Raw genomic sequence first — 12,958 nt, forward strand, 5'->3', positions numbered from 1 at the left:
CAATTTCTGCATATTACAGATATATACTCTTTCTCAGACCATCTGGATGAAAAAATTGAAAGGTTGCATGAAAAGATATAGGAGACATTAAAACAATGCAGAAAGAAGATGAGCTCTATTCTATGAATGCAAAGTGGGCAATGTAGGATATGAAAATATAGTGGGATATTTTGCACCTGGAAAAATAAATGATTGTGGGGGAAAACTAATTGACTTTTGTAAAGAAAATTATTTAATTACTAATACTTGGTTCAAACATAATCCAAGACGACTCTACAGATAGATGAAAGAACTCTGAGACTTGACAAGAAATCAAATCATCATCAAATTACTGACATGTATCCTTAAGGGATGTACAGGATATGATAGTACTACATGAAAAATTTACTTCATTACTAACTTCCTATCTACAATTTTCCTCCAAACCAGTCTGTTACTTGTCAAGACCCCAAAATTATCAGATCTTACATTTATATCTTCTAAGGCACTTTGTACCATATCAATCCACCTATATCTTGGATCTTCCTCTGGGTCATTTTCCTGCCAACCTGGCAGAGAACACTTGTTTTGCTAATCTTTTCTCTCCCATTCTGTTCAAGTGACTACCACCTGAGATTAGCTCTGCTAACGCATTCCTGGATGCTGACAATGTCAAGTTCTTTCATAAAATCCTCGTTTTTAATATGATATTGCCATTGATGCCATCTGTTCACGCTTCTAATCTTTCTCAGGACTCTCATATCTGCGATCTCTAGTCTTTGGTCAAGTGTTTTACTTCTGACCCAGCTCTCAGATCCATAAGTTAAAACTGGTTTGAACACTGTCTTGTATACAGCTAATTTAGTGTTCCGACTAATTTCTCTTTTATTTCATATGAATTTATTCAATTGACTTCCTACCACACCAGCTTTGTTGATTCTGTTGTCTATTTCCATATTTAATTTACCAACTTCACTAAAAATCACGCCTAAATAGCTGAAATGTTTTACTAGTTCAAAAGGTTCCCTGTTCACAACACAGTTGACATTTTCAACAATTCAAGCTATTTTCATTGTCTTTGTCATTTTAATGCTCATCTTCATACCATATCTATTATAACAGTTATTCAATTCAGTCAGGGAATCTTGCAAACTTGTAGCGGATTTATTTAGAAGTATAACATCATCCGCATAAAGCTAAGAGCTGACATTAACATCTCCAATTCTGATATCCAGTTTAATACCACTTTCCTTCATAATGTGATCCATATAGATAATGAATAACAGAGGGGATAACGTACATCCTTGTCTCACACCAGATTTAACATTAAACCATCTTCCTGTACTTCTTTCAATTCTAACTGCTGACTTGCAACTGAAATAAAGACAAAGTATTGCTTGATATAAAGCCCCATTGACACCATATATAGGGGTGCTTAAGGGTCAAAGCTGTATAACTGAGAGGAGACCTCCACATAGCCTTTAAAGGAATGCGGAGAACCGACCAGGGCTTCTGACCTAATGTCCAATCCTCACCTTCTCGTGGTGCACCCTGTTGGGTATCTACTTGGATACTGAACGAACGAGGATGGGCTGGCAATTTGGGATTTAGCCGACCAAATTGTATTCTTATTGGTTAAACCAAAATAAAAAATGATGGTACAACATGACAAAATTTCATGCCGGCTGGGGCGTCGCCCGGTTAAACAAGGCCCCATTGTTTTCGCCAGGGAACCAGGGCGAACAGCGAAAAGTCAGCTACTGGAACAAATCTGAAAACAAACCCCAACTCAACATCACCAGAGTTAAAGATCGGTACTATCAACGTAAGAAGCCTGAATGGCAAAGAAATGAAGCTAGCTGAGGAATTAGATAAGTACCAGATCGACATAATAGGGGTGACTGAAACAAAAAAGACCAAAACTGGTGAGATCTTTCTGAGCAATAAACACAAAATGTTATATTCAGGCAATAACAATCAAGGAAAAGAAGGAGTAGCCATAGTATTCAACACAAAATACGAGGCTAATCTTCTTGAATGGCAGTCAGTCTCAAGTAGAGTAATGTGGGCAAATATGAGAATGGGGAACTGGACAATGAGACTTATTTGTGCCTATGGTCCCACAGAAGGTTCTACTAAGGTAGAAGTGGAGGAATTTTTTGAGGCTTTAGAAAAAGCAACTGACACAATGAAAAAGGAAAAGTTGGTCCTCGTTGGGGATCTAAATAGTAGAGTAGGAAATGATTGTGAGACATACAAAAATATTTTGGGAAAATTTGGAGAAAAGAGCAAAGCTAATAATAATGGCAAATATCTGTTGGATTTCTGCTCAGGACATGGACTGGTTATTACTAACAGCATGTTCCAACATAAAAATGTGCACAAATTCACATGGAGAGAAGAGGCTAGGAATAAGAAAAGTCTCATTGACTATGTTATTGTTGATAGTGATGTTTTCTCCCTGGTGCAGGAAACCAGAGTGTACAGAGGATTTGAAATTGGAAGTGATCACTATTTAGTCTTGAGCAGGATAAAATTGAATTTCATATTGAAAAGAATAACATGTAAGAAAGTTTTAAAGCGAATAAAAGTTGAGCAGCTCTCAGATGTAAACTGTAGACTAAAATACAGAAATATTATTGAAAAGAAAATGAAAGAGTTAGAGAACAGGAATCAAACCTTGGAGATTCAGTGGCAAACTCTGAAGGAAACATTGATTGATTCTGCCAGAGAGGCATGTGGTGAGGTTGTGTGCAAGGATAAAAAAATCAGAACTCCCTGGTGGACACAGGAAGTTAAAGAGGCAGTGAAGGAAAAGAAGAAAGCATATCAAAAGTTCCTAGCAAATAAGTCAGCTTTTACTCTTACAGAATACAGAGACAAATGTAAGAAAGCTAAACAGTGTGTAAAACTAGCTAAACAAAAGTCATGGGAGGACTTTGGCAAGAATATAGAAAATAAATATCAAGAAGGTGGCAAAATATTCTGGAGGTTGTTGAAGAAGCTTAGGAATGGAGGAAAGAGTGCTGTAAAAGGAATTAGAGATGATAAAGGTGAAATGAAAACAGGAGAAAAAGATATCCTTGAAGCATGGAGTAATTACTTTGAAAAACTGCTAAATGAAACAAGCAGTGATGACAGCACAGTGATAAAAAACACTGACCAGGCATGCAGTCAGGAATACATATCCATACTTGAAGTAGAAAAAGCCATCAAAGGCTTGAAATGTGGAAAGGCAGCAGGAGTAGATGATATTCGACCAGAAATGCTGAAGTATGGTGGTATAAGAGTCTTACAGTGGCTGCACTGCATAGTTCAGAAAGCCTGGACAGAGGGACGAATTCCCGATGATTGGAGTAGAGCTCTCATAGTACCCATATATAAAAAGGGAAATAAAACTGAATGTGAGAATTACAGAGGTATTTCCCTACTGAGTGTTCCTGGCAAGATCTATGCAAGTATACTTGAGAAACGGTTGAGAAGAATTGTGGAAGAAAAGCTTGGTGAAGAACAAGCTGGATTCAGGCCAAATAGAGGTTGTCAGGATCAGATCTTCACTTTACGACAAATAGTCGAGAAAGCATGGGAATATAACAAAGATCTGTATTTAAGTTTTGTCGATTTGGAAAAGGCATATGACAAGGTGCCAAGAGAGAAGCTATTCAATACGCTGCAGTTATATGGTGTCAATGGGGCATTATATCAAGCAATACTTAGTCTTTATTTGAGTTGTGAGTCAGCAGTTAGAATTGAAGGAAGTACAGGAAGATGGTTTAATGTTAAATCTGGTGTGAGACAAGGATGTACATTATCCCCTCTGTTATTCATTATCTATATGGATCACATTATGAAGGAAAGTGGTATTAAACCTGATATCAAAATTGGAGATGTTAATGTCAGCTCTTTGCTTTATGCGGATGATGTTATACTTCTAAATAAATCCGCTACAAGTCTGCAAGATTCTCTGACTAAATTGAATAGCTGTTGTAATAGATATGGTATGAAGGTCAGCAATAAAAAGACAAAGACAATGAAAATAGGCAGAATCATTGAAAATGTCAACTGTGTTGTGAATGGAGAACCTGTGGAACAAGTAAAACATTTCAGCTACTTAGGCACAATTTTTACTGAAGATGGTAAACTAAATATAGAAATAGACAACAGAATCAGCAAAGCTGGTATCGTGGGAAGTCAATTGAATAAATTCATATGGAATAAGAAAGAAATTAGTCGGAACACTAAATTAGCTGTATACAAGACTGTGTTCAAACCAATTTTAATTTATGGATCTGAGAGCTGGGTCAGAAGTAAAACACTTGACCAAAGACTAGAGACCGCAGATATGAGAGTCCTGAGAAAGATTAGAGGCGTGAACAGATGGCATCAATGGCAATATCATATTAAAAATGAGGATATTAGGAAAGAACTTGACATTGTCAGCATCCAGGAATGCGTTAGCAGAGCTAATCTCAGATGGTATGGTCACTTAAATAGAATGGGAGAGGAAAGATTAGCAAAACAAGTGTTTTCTGCCAGGTTGGCAGGAAAACGACCCAGAGGAAGACCAAGATATAGGTGGATTGATACGGTACAAAGTGCCTTAGACGATAGAAATATAAGATCTGATAATGTTGGAGTCTTGACAAGTAACAGACTGATTTGGAGGAAAATTGTAGATAGGAAGTTAGTAATGATGTAATTTTTTCATGTAGTACTGTCATATCCTATACACCCCTTGAGGGTACATGGCAGGAATTTGATGATGATGATGATGAATACCATTCCTCCTGTACAATCTTCTCATTGACAAATTAGCAATCATGGCTCTTCTTATCAAGTGAGTCCTATCATACCAAAGTAGTAGACTCACAATCTTTACTTTCTCACTCTTCATTTTCACTTCTTTTAACAACTCTTTCATATCCACCCTCATTCCATATTTCACACCTTTCAAGTCATTTGTGCCTGCCAAAACAATCAACTCTTTCATTTCTAACCTTCTGCAAACTAACAGCTTCACTAACATCCTTGATCTTCGCATCTGGGAAACATGCTTTCATCACTTTCTCATTAAGTACACCTCTTACCAATGAATCTCCATACAATACATTCTTTTTACTTCCAGTTTCTTGCACTTTTATACTTTACTCATTCACTTTTGCTTCCATTCTCCCTCCTGCTATACTATACACCAATCGTTTCTTGAGTTGTTCAATTTTGTCCTGTTAAGGAGTTTACATAAGCATGCCATCTCTCTCTTTCCTCCTCCTCATCCACATTACTTTCGGCCATTTCATGCATTTTCTGCTTTATGAGACAAAAAACCCTACTTCTTCCATATGAGACTGGCTAACTAACTAGCTGAAAATGCTCATAAGTGTTCTTCATCTCATAGATCAGGTTTGATCCCAGGGCTTTTCAACCAAAGGTCACACTGTCATTACCAACTGCACTATGTGGGCTGTTATTTTATCAAGACAATAGAGTTTTATATTTTGATAAAAATATAAAACTCTATATTTTAATATCAATCACCAAGCCTTCGGTTCCTCTGGACCTCTTTTTCCATTCTTGTAACAAACACCTGTTTCCTTTTTTGTAACTTTTTTTCCTTTCACTCAGTGTTTATAGATTAGCTCTGTGCACACATTCTCGAATGCTAGAAATGTTCCCCAATGTCATCATTATTCATACAATTCTGCCACTAACATCATCTGTACTCTTTTTAAATTTCTCATGGCTCTTATATCTGTAGTTCCTAATCTCTGATCGACTGTTTTATTACAAAGCCAACTGTCATATCCTTAAGTAAAAACTTAACATCGTCTTGTATACTAGTAGTTGAGTATTTTGGCTAATCTCTCTCTCATTCCATATGAATTTATTCGATTAGCTCCCCACCTGCTTATCCCATTTTTATTAAAAGTTGTGCCTGAATAGATAAAATATTTCACTTGATCTACAGGTTTGCCACTGAAAACTGCAGTTGATTTTTTTACATTCCTGCCCAAATTTTCAGTTTTTGTATTTTTATTTGCTGATTTTTATGTCAAATTTGCTATAGTAGCTTTTCAATTTAGTTAAAGAATTCTGTAGACTAATAACAAATTTCTCGTCATCAATAAAATCCTCACATGTACCTTCAAGGAAAGTATGGGAACTATATGTAAAGTTTTAATTATTACGAACTGCTTATTGAGAATTTTCTCCAAATTAATCATAGAAGTTATCTGTCAGGACTCCAATACTATCAGATCTTATAGTTTGGTCTTCTAAAGCAATTGTTACTCCACCAATCCACATAAATATTGTCTTGGTCTTTTTTCCTGTAATCAAACATTTGTTTTACTAACCTTTCCTATCCCATTCTATTTAATGGGACCATATCCCATTAAATGAGATTAGCTCTGCTGACATATTCCTGATTGCTAACAATGTAAAGATCATTCCTAATATCTTCATTTATAATATGGTTTGGCCATTGATGCCACATGTTAATCATCACCCCTCCAATTTTTCTCAGGAATCTCATAACTGTGCTCTAGTCTTTGATAAACCCTTTCATTTTTTAACGCAATTTAAATTTGAACACAGGCTTATATAGACACACTAACATTTTGACTAATGTCTCTTACTCTATTTCTTATTTCCATTTTTAATTTGCCATTTTCACAAAACTCCTAATAGATGATATGTTTTACTTGTTCTATAGGTTCTTCTCCATTCAGAATGCAGCTGAAGTTTACTACATTACTGTCATATTTCCATAGATCTGGTTCTTTTTATTGCTTATCTTCATGCCATATTTGTTACAGCAGGTGTTCAATTTCGTTAAAGAATCCTGCAAACATGAACTGATTTTATTTAAGAATATAACATTATCTGCATAAAGTGAGATTAACATTTCCAATTTTGATATCAGGTTATAAAGTCACTTTCCTTCATAATGTGATCCACATAGATGAATAACATTGGAGATAGTGTGTACCCTTGTCTTGCACCAAATTTCACATCAAGCAATCATCCTGCACCTCCTTTAATTCTAACTGCTGGCTTACTAACCTAAATACAGACTATATATATTGCTCAATATAATATCAAAGTTACACTACATAATTGTAGCATTTGAGCAGATTCTCTTGACATAAACCTTTTCTAGAGCTACAACATTGAAATATAAATCCTTGTTTTGTTCCCATGATTTTCCATTTTATTTCTCATAAAGAGAAAATATTATTCTGACCTCTATTTGACAAAAAGGTTTTGTTGCTTGATTACAAAGTATATTATAGCTTACTCAGTATAGACCGAGTTCACTGGTTGGAAAGGCCTGGGTTCGAATCCCATCTAGAATGCAAAGAACCTTTATCAGAACTTTTCAGCTGAAGGTGAATTAGCTAGTGTAGCTTCATATGAAGGTGGAAGGGTTGTTCCTCCCAGAAGAATACATGCAATGAAAACACATAGCAGACAATACGGACAGAATTAACTCCCTAATCATAAGCAGTGCCAGGTTTTTAATAGCCAAGTTACTTGACGGTTGACAGGCTGTTGAGCCTTACATGAAAATGGAAGATGAAGTGGGAAATTATATATTTGTTTTAATCCTTTATCCAAGCAGAATGTTACATGTTAAGTATCTCCATAACCAATCTATTTGTATATAGTCTGTTGACTTCACATCAATTGCTAAGCAGAAAAACTTTTTACAACTATTTAGATCCAGAATATTCAATAATATGGTGATATACCATTTTAAAACTTGAACATAAAATATAACTTCTGTGTTGATTTAACCTTAGTATCATCCTGGGCCTAGCTCCAGTTGATGAAACCTCCACAATCCATCTGGATATTGACCCTTCCCATAATGTTTTTGCATTATGGGATACTAAGGCAACTGATGTGAAATCAACATCCTCTATATACAAGTAGACTAGTCAAGAAGATATTTTACATGAAAGCTTTGTTTGCTTACTCTTAGATAAAGGATTAAAACAAGAATATAATTTCTTATAAATACCACATATTTCAGCAATTTGTGTTGTAATGGTGTTTGCTATATGAGAGTTGACTGTATCTCTCTACTATATAATGCAACCAATAAAACATCACAAACAAAACAAACAGAATAATTATCACTATTTTATTATTGTTAAAATGAAAAATAGAATGCTTCATTAATTTTGATAAAATACGTGTAGAAGTCATGCCTAAGAAACAAATATTTTCCACAATGATGATATTACAATGAGTCAGAGAAAAATGCCTTTAAAATAGAAGCACAGGTCCTAATAATTCATTAAGATAATTCACTTGCACGCATGCATGTGTGACGTGCACACACAATTTGTAAAGTAAGATGTTTCTTTATTGATCAAATCAATAAAATGACTGCCATTTCAACAGCAATAATAACGCATCCAATCTCACATTACTTTTTGGCTCAATTTTAAATTCTGCACTAAATATCACCATCATCTTGTTCATCAACATTATCCAGGAATGCCAGATTTGTTTAATTTAAAAATGCAAAATTAATAAGCCTACAGGTTAGTAAACAGAAGAAGTTCCATTACTATAAAGCTTAGCTATTCAAATTCAATATTATAATATTTATGTCACAGCATGCATGATGTGTGACGCCAATTCCATCTAATTGAGCAAATATTTTTTATGATCTTATTAATGGGAATAATCTCTCTCTCTCTCTCTGATCTTACCTGGTGAAACTTGTACAGGTCATTATTTTTCTCATAAAACCTCAAATCTAGCAATTCATCTTTTAATGAATTCAGAAAATCTACTTCTTCTATGAACTCTGGTAATACACAGCAGGTAAAAGGATCAGTGATAATTTCTGCACCACTTTCTAAAAAAAAAAAAAATTTCTTAATACATGTTTATTCAAAATATAAATATTAAAATTATTTAAATATCAATCACCATAACAATGTCCCATTTAACTGCAACTCATTATCAAGATGTTCAAAGTTTTCCCACTGGGTTATACTATAAATTAAATATGTCAAGAAATTATATCCATGTCTGCGCGGTTAGCCTAGTTAGCCTGGGGTAGGAGTGTCCTAGGTTCAATTCCCATCAGTGACATGAGGAGCTGAAGGATCTTCCTCAGCCATAGCCAAGTTAGCAGGTCAGTAGGATTTTTTCCCAGTTTATCCTGGGGGTTTTTCATCCCACAAAGCAGGCAAACCGGCCTTGAGAACTCAACACTACAGGACATAGGAAACAACAGGGTGTAGGGCTGACCACCTTATCCTGCAAACGGTGTGAGGTCCAATGATTGATAAACCCTCGACACCGCAAGTTAAAGAGGGTAAAAGGAAGATGAGAAATTATATCCTTGGTTTAATCCTTCATCCAAGTGTAAGCAAACAAAGTTTGCACTTTGTTTGCTTAGAAGTAACTTCACGACTGGGCAACTCGTACAAAGAGACTAACGATTTCACATCACTTGCCCTAGCATCCCATAATGCAAAGCACATATCCTTACAGGCATGTATAATGCTATGCATTATGGGAAGGGTCACTACCCAAATCAGTTTTGACCTTTACTGAGGTAGTATCTGTCTTCAAAATGTTTACTATGATATAAATTTACATCCTAAAGATGACAAAACTGTACATATCAGCAGGAGTCAGACCCAGAAGTGATACCAAGGTTGAAGTAATGCAGAAAGCATATTTCCACATACAAGCACCCAAAAGGTGTCAAAAATACTCTGGATTTAGAGAAAGATGTTGAAAGTTTTTCCACTTGGTTATACTATAAATTAAATCATTATTTACTTCATATTATTTACTTCAACCATAGTATCTGGAATATTGGGAAGACCCAGAAGTGATACCAAGGTTGAAGTAATGCAGAAGTCATATTTCCATATACAAGCAGCCAAAAGGTGTCACACCTTATTACTAAAATACTCTGGATTTAGGGATAGATGTTGAAAGTTTTTCCACTTGGTTATACTATAAATTAAATCATTATTTACTTCATATTATTTACCTCAACCATAGTATCTGGAAAAACTTTCAACATCTATCTCTAATCTAGAGTATTTAGGTAATAAGGTGTGACACCTTCTGGCTGCTTGTATATGGAAATATGACTTCTGCATTACTTCAACCTTGGTATCACTTAAGGGTCTGACTCTCGCTGATGAGACCTCAATAAAGGTCAAAATAATCTGGGTAGTGACCCTTTCCATAATGCATAGCATTATACATGTCTGAAAGGATATGTGCTTCGCATTATGGGATACTAAGGTAAGTGATGTGAAGTCATTAGCCTCTATATATGAGTTGCCTCGTGAAATTACTTCAAATGCAAACTTTGTTTGCTTACATTTGGATAAAGAATTAAATGAAGAATATAATTTCTTGGTTTAATGGCATCTTTAATTTATATCATTATCAAGATGCACTCTTTGCAAAACTTCTAGTCCATATTTTTTTGGTTTGATTTAAAAAAAAAAAAATCCTTAATATAAAAAACTACAATCAGAACGTAAATCAGCACACCAAACCATGTTTTATGTGATAAATGACTAAGTGAAACATAAACATGTATATTTTAATTTTTGGTGCTTTTATTTGTTTTTATTTTACATTTAAACATCACAAAAATTATACAAACATTCCCATTTTCTGAAATTGTGCATGCCAGCGATAAATTAAATGAGTAGTTCTATAGAGTTTAGAATTGATTGACTTTACTGCCATGTTAATCAGAACTTAGTAAAGCAGAGCACAGTGTTTAAAATGGCTCACCACATCAGGTGTCAGTCTCTCGTTTTCATTATGTAGAATATTAGGTATTGAACTCTATAACTCAATTTGTGAATATCTCAAATTTTGCAGATTAGTTATTCAGACAATATTAAATTGGATGCATGAATCAAAGAGGAGTTCCTTTTATGTTTTAACACTTTGTTCCCCTTGAGAGAATTTAATTATTTTTGATTAAATCCTTTTATCAAATTATAGATTAAGCAAACATTTTATATGCTTATTAGTTAATATGCTTACTAGATTAGTGTTTTCATTAATCTCTCTTATTCCACATAAATTTGTAAATTTGTAAACATTTTCTATATCACTGAACAAGAAACATGAATTGTACACCAGCTTAGCATTTTTTGGCATAAGATCATGTTTCTGGAAGGCAACCTGCAATAATAAAATCGGAATGATTGAATAAGGCTTCAAATTACCAAATATCACAAATGGCCATTATAAAAAATAAATAAATAAAAATAAAATAAACATTACTGTAATCAAAAAGTGTAATTTAAAAGTATTTTCCAGAATGAAATCAAAAACATATTACAATTCATCAAGCTAGTGTTTTTAATTTAAATAAATTAACAAAGATTAACAAAATAACTATTTTCTGCCATCCTGGCAAAATATAGTTATTTTGTTAATCTTTCCTCTCCCATCCTGTTTAAATGACCATACCACCTTAGATTAGTTCTGCTCTCACATTCCTGAATGCTAACAATGTCAGGTACTTCCCAATATCCTCAATTGTTAATATGGTTCTACTAAAGATGCCATCCGTTCACTCTCTTGATTTTTCTGAGAACTTTCATGTCTCAGTCTTTGATCAAGAGTTTTATTTCATAGCTGGCTCTCAGATCCATAAGTAATTAATGGCTATATGTATAAGTATGTATAAGTATATGGCTAGATTAGTGTTTTCATTAATCTCTCTTATTCCACATAAATTTATTCAGCAGACTCAGTACCATAACAGTTTTGCTAATTCTGTTGTGTATTTCCATATTTAGTTACACATATGCACTAAAAACTTTGTTCAGATAGCTGAAATTACCTTTTTTCTACCAGTTCTGCATTCAGGATGCAGGTGATAATGATTTCAAAGTTCCTGCCTATTTTTATTGGTGATTTTCATATCAAAATTTATTATAGCTATCATCCAACTCATCAAATTCTGCAGACTTCTATTGGATTTGTTTAGGAGTATATCATCATCATGAAGTAAAGAGCTCAATATCAAATTTTGATGCCACTTTCCTTCATAATGTGATCCATCATCTATAGATGATGAATAACAGTGGAGATAATATACACCTGTGTCTCATACCTGATTTTACATCAAACCATCCTCCTGTACCTCTTTCAATTCTAACTGCTGACTTACAACACAAATATACAATATAATATACCATTTTGAACAGTTTTTCTCTTGGTACTTTGTAATATGCCTTTTCGAGATATACAAAACTCAAACAGAGATCACTGTTATATTCACAGGATTTCTGAACTATTTGTTATAAGTGAAAAATCTGATTCTGACTATTTGACCTCAACCCAGCTTCATCTTCTCAAATATTCTCTTCAACAATGTTTCTTGGCCTCTTCTCAAATATGCCTGTATAAATCTTATATGAAACACTCAGTAAGGAAGTCCTCTGTAATCCTCACACTAAGTTTTATTTATTATTATTTATTTTTTTTTTTATTTAATTTAATTTTATTAAATAATATTAAATAATATTATTTAATTATTATTTATAGATGAGTTCTATAAAAGGTATACTCTAATCATCTGAAATTCAACCTTTGGACCATGCCTTCTGAATTATGCAGCTGCCACTACAAATCTTTTAAAATTCAATATTCAAGCATTTCTGGTTGAATATCACATTCTCCAGATACCTTGAACACTAGGCTTTTGGTGGCTTTTCCACCTCATATATTGATATATATACTACTGATGATAATCCTCTTGTATGTTTTTTTACCAAAGTTCTGTCACTTTTTGATTAAGTTTAAGTCTTTCAAAAATAATTACTCAATACATTTAGGATATCTTTATTTTAAATTTTCATGTCACATTTATCATATCTGATTCATTTCCAGTACTATTTTCTCCATATTCCTAAGCTTCTTTAATAGTCTCCAGAACATTTTTCCCTTTGCTGATATTATT

General features: G+C 33.9%; 1 protein-coding gene across 3 annotated transcripts in view; it reads right to left on the reverse strand.

Moving 5' to 3' along the window:
* Positions 1 to 12,958, reverse strand: part of sud1 (Prolyl 3-hydroxylase sud1) — a 232,918-nt gene that overhangs the window by 174,245 nt on the left and 45,715 nt on the right. For all 3 annotated transcript variants that reach the window (XM_090410657.1, XM_090410658.1, XM_090410660.1), the window contains exon 4: positions 8,703 to 8,851. In XM_090410657.1, the coding sequence (XP_090266783.1) occupies positions 8,703 to 8,851 (149 nt within the window). The remainder of the gene's footprint in view (positions 1 to 8,702; positions 8,852 to 12,958) is intronic.

The sequence above is a fragment of the Typopeltis vanoorti genome, chromosome 20, assembly GCF_054136105.1.
Source record: "Typopeltis vanoorti isolate ZY-2024b chromosome 20, IOZ_Tvanoo_1.0, whole genome shotgun sequence".
Taxonomy (NCBI): Eukaryota; Metazoa; Arthropoda; class Arachnida; order Uropygi; family Thelyphonidae; genus Typopeltis; species Typopeltis vanoorti.